General features: G+C 39.8%; 1 protein-coding gene across 2 annotated transcripts; it reads right to left on the bottom strand.

Moving 5' to 3' along the window:
• Window positions 1-347: 347 nt before the first annotated feature.
• Window positions 348-16,601, bottom strand: Plk4 (polo like kinase 4). 2 transcript variants are annotated; one of them, XM_050138493.1, is made up of 16 exons: window positions 16,339-16,601; window positions 15,589-15,684; window positions 14,799-14,894; window positions 14,522-14,636; window positions 12,602-13,511; window positions 11,568-11,668; window positions 8,946-9,307; window positions 7,502-7,606; window positions 7,105-7,207; window positions 6,415-6,564; window positions 5,829-5,962; window positions 5,657-5,748; window positions 4,925-5,069; window positions 4,306-4,434; window positions 2,419-2,525; window positions 348-930 (listed from the first exon to the last, which is right to left on the bottom strand). In XM_050138493.1, the coding sequence occupies exons 1-16, from the start codon at window positions 16,366-16,368 to the stop codon at window positions 828-830; spliced, it is 2,778 nt and encodes a 925-aa protein (XP_049994450.1). In that variant the 5' UTR covers window positions 16,369-16,601; the 3' UTR covers window positions 348-827. The 2 variants fall into 2 exon arrangements, with proteins under 2 accessions (XP_049994450.1, XP_049994449.1); XM_050138492.1 differs by lacking the exon at window positions 16,339-16,601 and adding an exon at window positions 15,820-16,034.
• Window positions 16,602-18,351: the final 1,750 nt, after the last annotated feature.

Raw genomic sequence — 18,351 nt, 5'->3', positions numbered from 1 at the left:
GCCAAGTTCTTCTCTGTTGACTTTCCAGAGGGGCCTGTGCAGGTTAATAGCCTCCCTCTGCGCAGACAGATGTTTTCTCTGACTGCCTAGCAGCCACGCTATCACCCCAAGTCTCCTTCAGGTCCCATGTCTTGTCTGCCCAGTAACCTCATCTCTCCCGGGGCTATGAAGGAACGTCCAGCAGATGGAAGGTGGGAGTAAGAGAAGATAGAAAAGACAATCAGTGGGTTAAACCAATAAAAGCCCAGTCTCAAAAAATAAATATGGGGGGGGGGGGTTCTTAAACAGCAAACAAAATTTAAGAATGATCAACCTATTTTAAAACAAGTATTTAACCAAATAAAAAGTAAACTTACCAATGTGTTTATTTTATAAAATGTATTTGCAGAAATATTTAATCACACACAAGCGCTACAAAAATAAATATAAAATATACATGTTTATATACTGCTTATATATACATTATTTACATCTTCAAAACTACAGGCTGATTTGTCCATGATTCTCACTGTCTTACTAGTACAGAAACAACAAAAACAAACACAGCACACAAAGTTTAGTGCAGTACAAACATGAGCACACAAAGTCTGAGTGAGGGATTATGTACTCGGAGAAAAATCAGATGTCCTAGTTTATTTCATCACCACTGTATTTGGTAATGAAAATTTTATTCTATTTTGTCTTCTTAGCATATTTTTTTATGATACAGATTATAATTCTGTTTAATAGAAAGGCTTTCTGAAGTCATAGTAAACTAAAAAAAACTCACTTTACTTGAAAGCCAAACAAAGTCATTTATTAAATACAGACATCTGAAAGGACTTTAGTTAGTGAACACTAGGGGCTGGACTAGAAAACATAAGAAGGATGGACGAAAGACACTGTAATTTCTGTTTGATGTATTCTGGCAATTTTTCATTTTCTCCATACCTAAATGAAGCAGAAAAACAAACAACTTCAATCCTTAGACCTTAAGAGAATACTCAAAAGCACATTTCTCTCATTTAAAGACAAGAGGTAAGAAAATACACTTACTAGAATTCCAAAAATCAACTGAAGTGTATGCAATTTGTTTCTTTCAAAAACAGAACACTTTTGTTTCATAGGTATATATACTCAGTACAAGCATAGTACTTTTTTAAATAAATATTTTTGATCTGTGATTAGTTAAATATTCAGAGACAGCACTTACATATTGTGAGGACTAGTGGCTGGCCTTCAAAAATGATCGTTAGTACTGGTGGAACAGTTCAGTTACAGGGCTTGCAAAGCATTCACAAGGCCAAGGTTCAATACCTACCATAAACAATAAGTCTTAAAACGCTTTCAAAAGTTGGGATATAACTTTAAAAAAAAAAAAAAAAAAGATTGCCTGCATATATGCCTGCAGGCCAGAAGAGGTTGCTGGGAATTGAACTCAGGACCTCTGGAAGAACAGGCAGTGTTCTTAATTGCTGAGTCACCTTTCCAGCCTGTGATATAACTTTTATTTGGAAAAAACAACCAAGTTTATTTAGTTAATTTAGGCTTCTTTGAAATGGGTCTCATATAACCCAGGTTGGTTGCCATGTAGCCAAGGATGGTCTCTAACTCCTACTGACACTCCTGCTGATTGATGGTCTATGCACTGCCACCACATCCAGCCTCAGGTCAATGTTAGATGTCTATCTCAATCACTTTGAGACTAGGTTTCTCACAGAAACTGAGGCTTACCTATTTGACTAGATTGGGTGACCTGTGAGCCAAGAATCAGCTTGTCCCCAGGGTGCATACTGCCTTACCTTTTTCTTTTCTTTTTTTTTAAGATTTATTTATTTATTATGTATACAACATTCTGCCTCGATGTATGCCCGCACGCCAGATCTCACATCTCAGTACAGATGGTTGTGAGCCATCATATGGTTGCTGGGAATTGAACTCAGGACCTCTAAAAGCGCAGCCAGTGCTCTTAACCTCTGAGCCATCTCTCCAGCCCCTGCCTTACCTTTTTCATGGGTGGCTGGGGCTCTGAATTAAAGTCCTGCTTGCAAAGCAAGTACTTTAGCAACTGAGCTATCTCTCCAGCCCTCCATGTCCTTTGTGTTTGGTTTTTGAAAAAGAGTCTTACTGTGTTGCATCTGGCTAGCCTGGAAGTCTTTATGTAGATGTGGCTGGTTTTAAGCTCTGTCGCCTAGGTGCTAGAATTAAAGGTATGCACTACCACACCTGGCCCCTCCATGTTCTTTTAAGTAAATAATCTATATATACACTGAATAGGGTTATTCAATGAAATTCAAAGAAATCCTACCACTTGAGTTGATTATGAATAGTGTAAATAAAAACTGCCAAAACACTAAGCGTATCAAGCCACTTATTTCAAAGTATAGAGAAAGGAAAATGAGTAAGCACTGAATCCGACCCAGCGCTGTAAAAACTTACCTAGTTGTCTGACCATCTGGTGATGTGTAACTGATGGAAGATACTCCTGCTTGGACCACTAGCTGTGACCCATCATTAAACTGAACCCACACAGCTCCGCTAGTTAGCTAGAAAAGCAAGAAGACATAGAAAATGACTACGCAGAAGACATAGAAAATGACTACGCAGAAGACATAGAAAATGACTATATGGAAGACAGAAAATAACTATACAGAAGACACAACTTTTTTTTTTTTTTGGCAGGGGTGGGGTAGGGTTGGTGGTGGTTTTGAGACAGGGATTTTCTCTACAGCTCTGGCTGTCCTGGAACTCACTCTGTAGACCAGGCCGGTATAGAGAGATCTGCCTGCCTCTGCCTCCCAAGTGCTGGGGTTAAAGGCATATGCCACCATTGCCTAGCACAAGTTGCAGTTTTTAAGGGCTAGCTTAAAATGTGTTCTATAAAGTTTTGTTTTATTCATTCAGTGTTTTAGATTCCCCCATCCCATCCGACCCCACCCCTTTTGAAATAGCCTCAGTATTAGCACTAGCTGGCTGTGAACTCACAGAGATCTACCTGCTTCTGCCTTAACAGTTCTAGGATTAAAGGCACACATCATACTTAGTTATTTTATTTTCATGCCTATGGGTGTTTTTCCTTCATGTTATGTGTCTATGCAGCTTGCTCACAGAACCTGAAAGAGGTCAGAAGAGGGCATCAGATCCCCTAGAACTCGAGTTACAGTCAGATGTGAGCTGCCATGTAGAATAAAACTTTATTCAGCAAGTGCTCTTGATCATGGGGCTGTCTCTCTAGCTCCACAGTTCATTTTTAAGGCAGGGTCTCACTCACTACATAGCCCAGACTGGCATTGAGTTCACTCTTGCTTCTACTTCCTAAATATCAGGATTCTAGGCATGTGCGAATACACCTAGACCCAATACAGTGTATAAGACAACTGTCTCCAATAATTGCAAATTTGAGTTTCTAATTATTTTAAGCACCGAAAATACTATTTTCCTTTTTTCTCTTCAGATCATTCTTCTAGTGGCTAAGGCACCACAGTATTAAAATGACTCAATAAATTTGGTTTCTCACAAATAGCCACTGGGTTATTTATGCAGTTGTTTTTTCCATATAGCCATTTTCCCAAGATAGTACTGAATGACAAAAGCTCCCCTATTTTATCTCTTAGCTACTGAAAGTTTTCTACTACAAATGGAAAGACATGTGGTATAGGTGAAAACAGTATGGCCACCTGACCAAAATAGCCCTGTATTCACATCAGACTACAGTTACACACACTGCAGGACTATGCTCATCAATCCATCATTATAAAAAACTGTAATTTTACTGTCTTTAAAAGGCAAACTAGCGTAAGTTTTACCAGATTACTTTAGGGAACAAACTAGACAATGTGAGAAACACTGGACCACATAGTAGGTGGTACTCAACAAATGTCAACAAACCCCATGAAGTACTAGAGTCAATTTTTACTTAATTGTTAAGTAAAAATACACACGCCATACTCCAAAATTTCCAAACTTCAAACCTTCTGATAACATATACAATGTAATATACACTGACATAGTTTTGCAAATTTCAATTCAATGTTGATTTCATTTCTGCAATTTCAAATATCCTAGACATTCACTACTCTGCACAACCCTTATCATGACATCATTTAAACTGCAGGCTACCTGATATCAGTATCAGAAGCTTCTGATATATACCAATTTTAAAAAAGCCAAACTCTTTTTAGGAATATATCCCATAAAAAATATACTTAAAAAATTCCTGGAAAAGAGAAGTTGTTAAAATAATTTATATTATTGGGTAATAATTTAATCAATGAAAAAGTCAAGAGGTCTACAGTGAGGAAATCATCTTTCTCAGAAACATCTTACCTGTGTAGCCCAACCAACATTTTTCACAAAAACAGATTTCAAAAGCTGCGCTGATTTGGGAAGACTGGAAGAAGAGAAACTTGCTCCTGTGGAGGTGGCTGTGTGGCCGAGTCCTTCAGCTGTAGCAGTCTACAAACAGTAAGGGAGAGGAGGAGCGTGTACATTTGTATAGTCTTTACTGGTATGGCAGTTCACTGGGGAAATCTAATTACTCATTTTTTTGATTTTTCGAGACAGGGTTTCTCCATAGCTTTTGGTTCCTGTCCTGGAACTAGCTCTTGTAGACCAGGCTGGCCTCAAACTCACAGAGATCTGCCTGTCTCTGCCTCCCGAGTGCTGGGATTAAAGGCATGTGCCACTACTGCCCGGCTAATTACTCATTTGTGAGCGTGAGCCATAAAGCAGCTGAGAGCACATGCAAGGACCTTTGGCTAAGTCAAGCAGGCATATTGCAAAATAGCTCAGTGAGGCCCAGTCAGTAGGTGATGATGTATTTTTCTGGGTGGTGCTGGGATCTAACCTATGGACACATGTTAAGCATATATTTTACACCTGAGCTGTACCCACAACCCACACCCTCACTTTATATAAGGGCTGCATGTGATACATGTTTACTTACAGAAGGGTTGAGTACTGGTGCCTGTGCGGGAAATGTCGCACTGTTCATGTTCAATCTGCTGGGTAATGCTTGCTCTCCCTTTGAGTAGCTTGGGTCCACAGGAGGTGGTGATAAGGCTTTAGGTGAACTAGTATTACCAGGTTTTCTGAAGGAAAGAGAAAGGTACTGCTATAGTTACCTAAAACTTTTCAAAATACAGAGAACTAAACATTTATTTAGTTTGTGTGTATGTGTTCGACACAGGGTTCCATTATGTAGAGCAGGCTGGCCTTGAACTCAGAGATCCACTTGTCTCTGCCACTCTGGTGCCGAAATTAAAGGTGTATGTCACCACACCTAGCTAGTTAAATTTTTAAATTTCAATTTTATTTACTATGAATATATGTGTAAATCGTATGGGAATATAGGCACATATATGCTCCAGAGTATGTATGTCTGGAGGTTAAAGAATGATCACTGGAGTAAATTCTTGCCTTCAGTTTTATATGGGTTTCAGGGATTAAGCTTAGGTTATTAAAGCTTGCATTTCAAGCACTTTACCCAGTGAGCCATCTCACTGGCCCTTGTAGCTGTTTTGAGGTACAGTGGCCTCCAATTCTTCCAGCCTCTACTTCTTAGGTGCCAGGATTATGGAGTGTGTCACCATGCTGCAACTTTAAACATCATTTATAATGAAATGTCCCAATTGCATCTTAAACATTTTAGCCATAGTTAGGAATTTTAAGCTTTTACCTTCCTACAATTATTGGGAAGAACGAAGAGCTCCTGCTTCTCTTTTCCTCTGCTGAGATTACAGATTCTAGTGCCAAGCAGACACGATGACCCTATTACAGAGAAGATTGCCTCGTCAGTAGTTCACGGCTTTAACATGTGATTGTTAGTTGGATGAAAAACAAGTACATACCTCATTAGCATGGTCCATATATATTTTCATTTCCTCTTTCAAGCTGGTAATTTCACTTTCACATTTTAAAGTGTAAGATTTGCCAGTTTTTTCAATCACATGAATTAAATCTTCTGTTTTGTGTATTTTGGCTCCTGAAAATTAAGCACAAAACCATTCTTTTTCAGTTTTTTTTTTACTGTTCCTATACTGAATTACTATACTAGTACATAATGGTGGTCAGAAAAGTTATTCACATCATTTATTGATCATTTGTAAAATGGCACTTCAAGTATCCAACAAAGATAAGGCACCATTTTCTCTTTTCAGCATGTGTCTGACCTGACTGCCTACAGACATAGCACTCACACAAAATAGCAGGGATAGCTGGAATCATGTGCTGGGATGTGCACATCGGAACCCTTCATGGAGAGAGACAGAGAATGCTCAGAGACTTGGGTTTCAAGGAAGATATGGATAATGCTTTTCATGCAGTTTATGTTATGAACTGATGCAAGCTAAGCAGCCAAGAGGACTATATCTCATACATTACAGATGAACTGCTGGATGTACAACCATAAATCTGGATCACATGTATTATACTCACCGTCATAAAACCAAACCTCGAAATCAGCACCAGGAGAATTCTCCATCAAAATACATTTAGCATATCTTGTAAAATAAGTGATTTTGGGAGTTTTAGATCTCACGAGCTGAATAAATCTAGAAGCATACTGATATTTTCGCCAGTATTTTTCTGAAGAATAAAAACACACATAATATTACAGAAGAAAGAATCGACTAAACATACAGTTATATCTGCATTCAGATTTCTGGTAAGGTTAGACAGCTTTCTTGTTTTTGAAAACAAGATGTGTTTATTTAGTAGTTATTCCTCCAAATCACAGCTTCTAGAAACTTATGCAGGAGGCAGCCAGTTACCAACAATTCAACTATACTATATATATAATCTCTTATATAATCTCTCTCTCTCTCTCAAAACTAGATACTTCATGCTGTAATTTTTGATGACTCCAGATAGACCAATAACTAAACAACAGTTCTGATGTTACTAATGCTGCAGAGCTAGTTTTCACTTACGGGGCTTGTGGCAGTATAACAAACGAACAGCGGACAATGAGTGGTTAAGGTACACCAAATCATCCCAGACACAAAGTACAAGAATATGACCAGCAGTCAGACTGAAGCCAACGTAGTTACAATTTACAACCATACATACAAAATTTATGTGCATATAAATCTATTATCTCAATCCATGTCCTGAAAATGTACATACCCGGCAAATTGTCAAAGCTGTACCTACTGATGTTGTCAGTAGGCAAGGGTGGTCTATCAGCAAGAGGAAAGCCTCGTCCATCATTTGGGTAATAAACAGTGACCTGATTAAAAAATAAATAAAACTTCTAATTGTATGCTATTAAGTATTATCCTTTGTTACCAAAAAATACATAAAGTTCTGTTAAGCATTAATTTAGAAAAACATTAAAATAGTTTCTAAAAGTAATAAAGTATTCTAATCTAAAATTTTAATTTTATTACTAGTTACAGATATTTTTATTTTTCAGTTTGTGAATTCCAAAGATACAGATTAAATACCATATTGTAAAAAGACCTCAATGCCAAATGTTTAATGCCATACCTAAAATTGCAAGTGAATAAAATCAGTACGCTACCTTAGTCCCGTCACTAGAGATCTGAAGAACTTCTTTCACGTGTCCTTCAGATGTACACTCTTTTAGAAGTTCCACACACACCTCCTCTGAATCAAGGATGCTCACCTAGGGAAACAGAAAAATCAATAAATTGTTTTTTAAGAACACTTCTGGCACATAATATTTAAGAGGGAAAAGTACTCAACCATAGCAGAACCATAAAATCCAAGCTGCTTCACTTTCGCAGTCTAGAACAGCGATGTAGTTGGGTGCAGCTGTGAGCCAGAAGGTATAAAGGTGAGAATGTGTAATCAAGTGTGAAATGCTAACCAATGAGCAAAAGGCAAACAGAAGGTAGGGTGGGGAACAAGGACCCTGAAGACAATGGGGAGCCAAACAAAGGCAAGATAGGATGACATGGGAAGCAAAGAACAAAGAGGATCAAGATGGAATCACATATACTCAGTGACTTCTCTACACAGAAATGCATATTGCTTTAATTATTTTTTTATATTTATTTATTTATTATGTATACAATGTTCTGTCTGTATGCCTGCAGGCCAGAAGAGGGCACCAGACCCCATTACAGATGGTTGTGAGCCACCATGTGGTTGCTGGGAATTGAACTCAGGACCTTTGGAAGAGCAGGCAATGCTCTTAACCTCTGAGCCATCTCTCCAGCCCTAGTTGTTTTTTTTTTTTTTTAAATTGTATTTTCTATATAACCTTTGATTTCAAATGAAATGCAGAACATCACCAACTGTAGGTGTAAATAAAGTGTTTAATGTAGCATGCAGCCAGTATTATTTTCACAGAACTGTCTTTTAAATATAAATAATTTAGGGGCTGGAGAGGTGGTTCAGTGGTTAAGAGCACTTGTTCTTGCACAGGGCCTTGGTTCATTTCTCAGAATCCACATACATACCATACCAATTACAACCATACATACAAAATTTATGTGCATATCTAACTGTAACTTCAAAGCCAAGAAATTAATGCCCCTTTTTTGGCTTCTCTGGACACTAAGCAAGCATGTAGTGCCATACATACATGTAGGCAAGACACAAACACAAAAATCGAAATAAATAAATTTAAAAAATCAATAAGTTCAAAGTTCCAAACTTATCAGAATCAACTAGCCATTGTCAGAAGCTAGAGGGTAGTAGGCAGGGTGGTAGTATATACCTGTACTCGCAGTGTTCATGAGACGGAGGCAGAATATCCAAAGCCAGCCTGGATTACCTACTGGAAACTCTTAAATACACACACAAAAAAACCCCCCAATATTACCTATCGAAACTAGAGGGAAACAAAGGCATTTTTCCATGGATACTCAATTTTTTCTTGAATGTTAAGTTTATATATCTCAAATTCCAAAGATATCATAGGAACTAAAAAGATCACACTTAAGAATTGTATTCCAAGGAAAATGTCAAATAGTAACTTACAAAAATAATTGACATACCACAGCCTTTTTTGTTTTTTGTCTGATTGGTTTTAATCTGTGAGCAATCAACGGAGATGTAATGCTTCGTAAGGTCGGTTTCTGGTGACCCAACGTTGATTCCATACTTGTATTCTTGCTTTGTTCAGAACGAGTATGTAAGAGCAGCTCTTGTTGCACGATCTCAGGTTTACTATGATATGCAGTCATGTACTTCGTGGTACTCGGCTGCTTCACAGGATGAACATTAGCAGAAGTATCAGCATTCTTGCTGGCTCTCGTATCAGTCCAAGCATTTCTTAACATGTCCCGTGAATCTGGATAGCCCTGGAAATCTCTATTTGGTCCAACGGTGTTGTGCTCATTAGTTTCTCCTAAATGAGCTAAAATATACATTAAAAAAATCAGTTCAGTAAAATGTAGCACAATGTAATTATAAGAGCATAGCAGGAAGGATGGTCTTTCTATGTAGCTCTGAATATCCTGGAACTCAACAGATGGGCTTACCTTGGCCTCCCGGGTTTAAAGGATTAAAGGCATGTTGCACCACACCCTGACTCTAAATAGCATCTTTTAACAATAGAAAAAAGTCAATTATAAATGTATATTATAGGTTTCTTTAATCAGTAAGTTGTAGTTGTTCTTTGCCAAACGGGAACTGTGTACTGAAATGATAGCCATGCTAATTTCTTACACAGTAACTGTTTTACTATTTATAACTTTATATGAAATTTCTTTTTAAAAAAGAAGCTACTAAGAAAATGAGCTCTTAATAAAGTCAAAAAGTAGTTAGAGGAACATTTAAGTCAGGTTGAAAAACTTTTAGTATTCTTATGGCTATGAAAATGTACTAATATGAAATCAATTTTTCTTTCTTCCTTGGTTTTACGAGACAGGGTTTCTCTGTGTAGTGCTGGCTGTCCTTGAACTCAGAAATTCGCCTGCCTCTGCCTCCTCAGTGCTGGGAGCGCAACCAATGCTTGGGAAATCAAATTTTCATTCAAAGCAAAGCCAAGTCAATGTTCATCAGAAGGGGTTCTGATAAAAATAAGCAGATTCTTTTAATATAAAGATTGTTTTATCACATCTCTACTTAGAAAATGTTCAACTAAAAGCAAAACATTGACTCCTTTCAGTATCCCTGTTTGCACCTATTGCAGTCTTACTGAATTCTACACCATATTTCATGTGGTTTTCAGAGTTTACTTCTAAAGAATTTTGTTGATGCATGTGTCTGTGGGCCTCTGTGTGTACATGTGTGCTATGTACACGCAGTGCTCAGCTACCAGACCTCCTGGAACTGGAGTGTCTGTGAGGAACCTGTGTGGATACTGGGAACCAAACCTGGGTCTTCAAGGAAGAACAGCAGGTGTTCTTAACCACCGAGTCATCTCTCCAGGCTAGAGTTCCCATTTTTAAAAGGGCCTTAAATAAATAATTTAATTATATAAAACTCTCTGTGGTAAATTTTATTTTACTTCTTTTTTTTTGAGACACGGTCTCACTTATGTAGCCTAGCTGGTCTTGAAGTCATGGTCCCTATACCTCAGTCTTCCAAGTGGTGTATTTAAAGGCATGGGCCACCATGTCCTGATGCTCTTTTTTTTAAAGCCTTAAAATCATCAGTTATATAAAACTCTAGTTCTTCAGGATAAACTCTCAGAATTTTCATAATTTTATCTTAAATGATTGTAAAGCTTCTTGTCCTCACAGTCTCATTATAAGGGAAAATACTTTCTATCAAGTAAAATACTTAAAAATTAAAGCACAACGATTATATATTTATATAAGGTTTATTTTTCCATCTCAGAAAAGCCCATATTACCAAGTAAAAATAACCTGTAAATAAGTATAAGAATGCAAAACTAACTCCAGGGCAGTTTTGTAGTTTAAAAAACATGCAAACAACTAGTAAGCACATATGGTCAGATTAATTCCCTTTTAGTCTAACGAAAATCCTATTTCTTGACAGGGCATAACAAGTCTGCCTCATGAGAGCTATTATCTCACACTCCACACTACACCATGGTGAAAGACGATCTCCTCCAGATGCTGCCTTTTAATTCTCTTTTCCCACCACTATTTCCCACCTACCTTCTGTGAGTGTTGTTCATTAATGAGAGACACTTAATCTCCAGTCTTAATAATGACCTAGGGACAGCTGCTTAAATGTTTAAGGTTTTAGCTGTGTATTTCAATATGAGGAACTATTGGAAAACTAAAATTCTCCCATCAGCTTCTCACAAGTAAAGTCAGGCATCCTCTGATTGCTTCATGGGCATCGATAACAGCAGTTTTTGACACAAGTTTCACCAGAATAGGCTTAAAGGTCCAGCCTGAGCAAGGACTACTTGAGAATCCTTGTTCTACTTAATCACAGATCAGTAGTGCAAACTGAGTTGTGTACACTTTGCTCATGTATAGCTTTCTTCTTAATATTTGTAATGAGAACTTAACAAATTAATCATATACCATGAATATTAAGAACAGATAGGTTAAATATTCATAAATGTTAAGTGTTTATTATTATAATACATTTTATTGAAATTTATTGGAACTGTTTTCTTAGATATAAGAAAACTGCAATGTTTAGCAGGTTCAAGGCCATTAAAATTTGATTAAATACTCCTATTAAAAACTCACCATTCATTTGCAGATTCCCAAACCACTGCTGTACCATTTCCATCTGAGGCGTCTGGTCTGCAAATGGAAAAGGAGTTTTTCCTAGGCAATGATGATTGGAACTAAAGAGGGGAAAAAAAAATCTCATAAATCAATTATGGGGGAAAGAGGGACTGGGGAGACAGAACCTGGGGCTACATACATACACACTATGTGTTCTATGATAGCAGAATTCCTACACACTAAACATTTTAAGGCAGAAACCTAGAAGAGGGTTGGATACTCGAATCTTGATAATAACTGTAGAAAACAGTATTTGTATAATCATCTCTAAAATTCCTATGCCAAAACGCCATGGCACTATAATGGCACAACTGTATCTAATCTTCTAGAAGTTTATATTTCAAATAATAAAAAATTACACACAAAAACCCACTTAGGCACAAAAATTAGTCAGTACCACAGCTCCTCCTCACTAAGCCTCAGCAACTATTAATTTTATACATGCAGCAACTATTAATCTTATAGGGAACAAACCTGCTCAATAAATAGTATGTTGTGCTAGAGATCTGCTGTAAATAACATACCTAAAAATTTAAATATATTTATGAACATATAGGGTTTTTTTGCAGTGCTGAGGACTGACATGAAGGCACTATGCATGTTCTCCCACTGAGCATATATAATAAGCTTATATGCACTTAAGAGACCTTAACCAACATTAATAACACAAAAGACTTTGTTTTGAAAAAAAGACTAGAACTTGCTGCCACATAGACTGGATTCAGCTGCATGAACCTTCTGCCTGTGTCTTCCAAATTGTAGGACATGTGCCACTATGCCTGGCTCAAGATTGTAATTCTAATTCTATCTTCCCACCTTGTTTAGATGCAGCTTTCTATCTGTGCTTATACAATTGTTCATCAAAATGCTTTTGACTGAATTATCCTTACAGTGCTTGGTCATTATTATGTCTTACAAAAGATCTACAAGTATTGGCTGTTTTGTCTTTAAGGAAATTAAAAAAACTGATTCTGCTGTTTGTGGGGAAATACCTTTCTTCATTTTCATCCAGGGATCTTCTGGGCTTTGAAAGCATTTCTACTGAATGACATCGTTCTAGTGAGTGAGTTTTTGCTCGAGATGGATTAGAAGTGCTGGATCTATCAGAAGAATGAGCTCTGCGAAGGTATCGAGAATGTGGCCTTTCTTCTGCATCTTCGATTACTCTTCCCCGTCCCCTATCACTAGTTTCTTGGTCTGGGTTTCCCCACTGCATACAAAAATTGCTTCCATCTCCTGAAGAAAAGTCACTTAAATTCTTATTTTTTGGAAATACAGTAATTTTATTTGGAAGTGACTGACCAATCAAAACTCTTCTTCTGTCAAGTAAACTACCATTCAAACTGGTACTGGAAGAAGCTGTCATTGTGGAAATTGTGGCATGCCCACTATCCATTGAATCCTCTACAGTCCCCAAGTCTTTACTTTTCGAAGGATTTCGTGACATAAAAGGATGATCCAACACAGAAGACAGACTTAACCGATCTGCAGGATTTCTACGAAGTAACTGGTGGATGAGGTCCTGGGCCTCTCGTGACAAAAAGGCTGGCATTTCATAATCTGCTAATACTACTTTATTCAATGTGTTCTTGACTGTATCAGTGTCGAAAGGTGGTCTTCCAATAAGTAATGTATAAAACATACAGCCCAGTGACCAAATGTCGGATTCAAGTCCATGGGCACTTCGAGTTGCAATCTCTGGTGAAATGTAATTAGGAGTTCCACACAGTGTGTAGTGCTTTTCATGTGGCATTTTCAACTGCGTTGCTAGTCCAAAGTCAGCAATCTTTATGTTCATATTACGTGTAAGTAAGATGTTAGAGAGTGTGAGGTCCCGGTGTAATATGCCATGAGAATGAAGATACAACATTCCTGTGATGATCTGGTGCATGAAGTGCCTAGCTGTGAAGACGGAAAAAAAGACAATTCAAAAGTTCTGGAAAATCCAATGTTTAGAATACATGAAAAAAACCTAGTACACATGCCAGAATATTACATTAAAATCCTAGCTATAGTTTCTTATTTGATTATCCTTTCCCTTTAAGGCACACCTTTTAATTTTCCAACATGAATTTTTTAGTTATACACACTGCACACATACGAATATATCAGTGGAAAACAGAACCCAGGGCATGCATGCTGAATAAACAGGCTACCACTGAATTACAGCCCTAGCCCTATTACTCATATATTTCACAGGTTCTTTCCATCTTTGTCTTAAATTTTGTTGGTGGGACGGAGGTGTATCTCTGGTTGCATGTAAGTTTTTAAGTTTAATTCAGGCTAACATAATCTTTTCTTTATAATGTCTTAATAAAAAAATTACATAGCAGTCTCAAAAAACACAGATGCATACTCATACACACAGCTAAAGAAATAAATAAGAAAGAGAAACTGTTGAGGCTGAAAAGATTGCTTAGTGGTTAAGAGCCCTGGTTGATCTTCAGAGAACCTGGACACCCACATGGTGGCTCACAATCAAGTTCCAGAGACAGAATATCTTCTTCTGCACTCCTTGGGCACCAGGCATACATGTTCACAGACGTACATACAGACAAAAACCCATACGTGTAAAATAAAAAAAATTATAAATATTATCTTTGGTGGGATGTAAGTTTATATATTTAAATATATAAAAAGTAAACTGGGTGCAGAGGCACACACCTTCAATCCCAGCACATGGGAGGCAGAGACAGGAGTCTCCCTGTTACTTCAAGATCAGTCTGGTCTATATATTGAGTTCCAGGACAGCAAGAGCTACATAATAGTCCTTGTCTCAAACACATAAAACATTTTTTTTTTACTAAATATTACAAAATAGCACATTTTTCAAAACACCTTCAAAAGTCAAGTGTTTACCAAACAAAAAGAAAAAAAGAGAAAAACTACCTCATCCCAAAGAAGACACCTACCTTCACTTTCTGAGAAAGGTTTCATCCGGTTCTTTAGATACCTGTTCATTTCTCCATTATGGCACATCTCTAACACCAGGTATACGTAATTGTTATCTTCAAAGTAATTGTAAAGCTGAAACAGAAGAGGGCGCAGTCAATGACACAAACACCCAGCTTTCCCAACTGCTTCCATACACCCTGTATCTCACCTCCAAAACATTTCCCAATTGCTTCCATACACCTGTATCTCACCTCCAAAACATTTCCCAATTGCTTCCATACACCTGTATCTCACCTCTAAAACAGAAGGGTGTTTCAACTGGCAATGGATTTTCACCTCATTTTGGACTCTCTGAACCATTCCAGCTTTGTACATGGCTTTCTTGTCAATCTAAACATAAGAGGACAGATTTATTTGACGTTAATGATCCTTTGGTTTGAACCCAGGGCCTTGTGCACGCAAGAGAAAAGTACTCTATCACCAAGCTTATATCCCTAAGCTCAGATGAAAGCCCAAATATCAATCTAAAATTGTTCTTTTTATATATCTTTAAAGTCAACTTACTCTTATCTATTTTCCACCCTTGCACCTATTGAATGTACCTATTGAAAGAATTTGCAGCATGTCCAATACATTTCTGTTATTAACAGAGGTTGGCTTTGGACTTCTCATCTTCCTTTTTCCACCTCCTCAGAGCTGGGATTATAGGCATGCACCACCATGCTCGACAATAATGGTAGTTTAGATTACTATAGCCACACATAAGCAAAATATATTAAATAAATTGTCCGGACGTCTTCCCATCACCTTAAGTATTCACAGTAACAAAATGTATAAAACCTTCAGGTAAGCAAGGTTAAGGGTCTCTTAGATGTCCTTAAGTTCAGCTGCTGAACTTAGTAACACTGTCTTTTGGTTAGGTAATGTATTCTACACACACACACACACACACACACACACACACACACACAGTAGGGTGGTAGTGTGCACAGGCTCTAGTTGATAATGACTGTGATATTTTAAATAGCATGCCTTTCCAGAACCTTGCAAAATACTGGAGAAGGGTTCACTAACACATTCTTACCATTTTGATTGCAACTTCCAAACCGGTGTGAATGGATTCAGCTCTGTAGACTCCAGCAAATGATCCTTTACCAAGTAGATTTCCAACCTTAAAGTCCTTTTAAAAAAAAAAAATTAAAGATTAGATGTTTGACTCGCAGAACTAGAAAGTAAGAAAGTTGGGTAGGAACTGGAATAAATCTGGTAAAAAGGACAGAGAGGAAAGAGGACAAGGTTCAAGCAGCCATCAGACCTCGATGATGCAGGTGCCTGGGGTGGCAGGCATCTTGTCGCTCCGCGGGACTTGCTGAGCGCGCGACGGGAAGGAGACTGAGCCCTCTAATGAGCTGGTTAGCTCGGCTCCCTCCTCCCGTCCATCCGGCTCCCGCCGCCGCTCCCGCCACGGTAACCGCCATCCCCGGGGAGGGGCAGGCGGAGCGGCTCCCCAAGCGCGGCTTTGGAGGCGGGAGAGTGGCCCCGACGCCTAGGGATGAGGACCGGGCGGGGCCCACAGCTGGTGACACACCTGCTGGGTATCACGCCCCACGGGAGCGGGGAGAGGGAGGAGAGGAGGGGAGGCTCCGAGGGGCGGGCCGCTCCGCCAGCCTCTCCGACACAGCACCCGCCCGCCTCCGTTCGCCCGCGGGGCCCCAGCTCACCTAAGCGAGCCCCCGAGCCCCGGGCAGCGCCTGCGCCCGTCCGCCCCGCTCCACCCGCGTCTGGACCGAGCCTCACCCCGACCTTCCGTCAGCTCCCCGTCTGCCCGCCTCACCTCGATCCGCTCCCCGATGCACGCCGCCATGTTCCCGGGCCGCGGGCGCCCCGGCCTCGGCCGTCTCGCAGTCCCTCCGAGGCAGCGCTCCGAACAGCCAGAGGGTCTTGGCGCCCATCAGGCTGTCCTTCCTATGCCGCCGCCGCTGACGACGCCGCCGCCGCCACCGAAAGGTACCCCCGGTACCTCCGGAGGCCTGGGCGGCGCCTCGCTGCTCCCATTTTGAAAAATTCCCGCCGGTGTCTGAGCGAGCCAGTTTGGCGGTGACGTCAGCAAGCTCACCGCTTCTGAGAGGGCGAGAGCGACGCGCATGCGCAGGAGCAGCTTCCGGGCCTCCGCGCTCTAGGCCGGAAGTGGGTAATGGTTTGAGGGAAAGCGGTCAGTGTGAGACTGACCAGAACGCCGACTTAGCTGTGTGCGTTTGGAGCTGGTAGTTTGGGTCTTGACCTGAAGGACGAGTCTGTTTCAGACTCAGGGGCGTAGTGCAATAGTAGAGGGTCTTCCTAGCACGCTCCGGGCCTTGGCTCTCCTTAGCAAATCTTAAAAATAAAGTGTTTAGACTTAATTTAGAGAGAGCTAGCTGGAAAAAAAGTCCAGCGGGGCAGTGGTGGCGCACACGTTTAATCCCAGCACTCGAGGGACAGAGGCAGGTGGATCTCTGTGAGTTCGAAACCAGGCTGGTCTACAGAGCAAGTTCCAGGACAGCCAGAGCTGTTACACAGAGAAACTCAAAAAACCAGAAAAGTCCATTGCTATTCTTAGAACACCCTCCATGTACCCCGTTGTAATGTGTGTGGTGATTTAAGAAAATGACCTGCACAGACAAAAGTGCCATCTCTGCTTTAAAGTAAAATACGGTCTGGGGATGAAGTTGAGTGGTAAATGATATTTAGCACTCACAAGTCCCTGGGTTCCAGTTCCTCCTCTCCCAGCACCCAACCCCCAATATTAAAAGCTGGGCATAGCAACTCATTCTCGAAATAACAGCACCTACGGTAGGAGTGTTGCCCTGAGTTTGAGGCCAGCCCTGGAGTCTTTAACATGTTCTAGGCTAACCCGGGCTACTTGTCTCTTTTACAAAAATTTATTCTGAGCTGTATGTGAGTGACTTAGACTAGGGAATCAACACAAGTTTCCTTGAAAATTGTTCTGGAGGAAAGAGTAGGTGCAAGGATCTTTACAAGCAGAAAAAGAGGTAATTACAAATCAGTATTAGTTTCCAGGCAGGGGTTTGCTTTTTTAACCTAATTGTCCCGAGACACTGTCAGATGTAAACAGATCAAAAGTAATAGCTTGTTTTCTGAAGGCCCCACGTAGTGTGTTATTTCTCAGTCTGCCTGTTTTACCTCCTTTAAATAGAAATCCCGATAGTGTTAGTCAAGCGGGTGTAGATGCTATCCTCAAATGTCGGTGACTCCAGGACAGTAGTGGGGCAGGGAAAAGATTCATTTGGAAAGTCAGCAGACCAAAATGGCAGCTCTTTGGTTGCTAACAAAGATCATCTTAGGGGACCCAGGGTCTCAAAGGACCTGTAGTTAGGGACAGGAGCTAGAGGCAGTGGGCACTTTGTGAGGGCCTCATTCAGGGCCTTTTTGTCTTTGCTTGTAATATCTTTGAGATAATCACACCCTGCAAGCTAAGCATTATTTCACAAGTACTTGGCCGGCATTTTTCAGTTACTGTGAAAATCTGTTGGACTGGAGATTTGGTGCTGTGAGAGAACTTCCTGCTCTTGGTGAGGACCACATTTGGTTATCAGCACTCATGACTATCAGCTCCCCCTCCTCTTAACTCCAGGTCCAGGGTCTCTGATGCCATCTTCTGGCTTCTGTGGGCATCACACTCATGTACACCAATCCTTAGTCACATACACTTTACAAGAATAAAATTTAAAACCAAAAATCTCATTATGTGCTGGACATTCTCAGAGTTGCTTGAAAACAAAGATAGACATGCCAGAATGCCTGCTATTTGAAGCTTGTATTTTTGTGTGATAAGAGATTTTATATCTAT

Source organism: Alexandromys fortis, unplaced genomic scaffold, assembly GCF_014885135.2.
Source record: "Alexandromys fortis isolate MF-2015 unplaced genomic scaffold, M_Fortis_MF-2015_v1.1 scaffold_15, whole genome shotgun sequence".
Classification (NCBI taxonomy): Eukaryota; Metazoa; Chordata; class Mammalia; order Rodentia; family Cricetidae; genus Alexandromys; species Alexandromys fortis.
The sequence above is the reverse complement of the archived record's forward strand: the minus strand, read 5'-3'. Positions and strand labels throughout refer to the sequence as shown.

Bases quoted from the DNA above. Each gene is read 5' to 3' on its own strand.
- Plk4 (XM_050138492.1), bottom strand. From the start codon at position 15,852: ATGCCTGCCACCCCAGGCACCTGCATCATCGAG. The intron at 6,565-7,104 runs GTATGTACATTT...TTTATTCTTCAG, and splicing joins CAGCTTTGACAATTTGCCGG to AAAAATACTGGCGAAAATAT. The intron at 5,070-5,656 runs GTAAAAGCTTAA...TCTTTCCTTCAG, and splicing joins TTCCCAATAATTGTAGGAAG to AAAACCTGGTAATACTAGTT.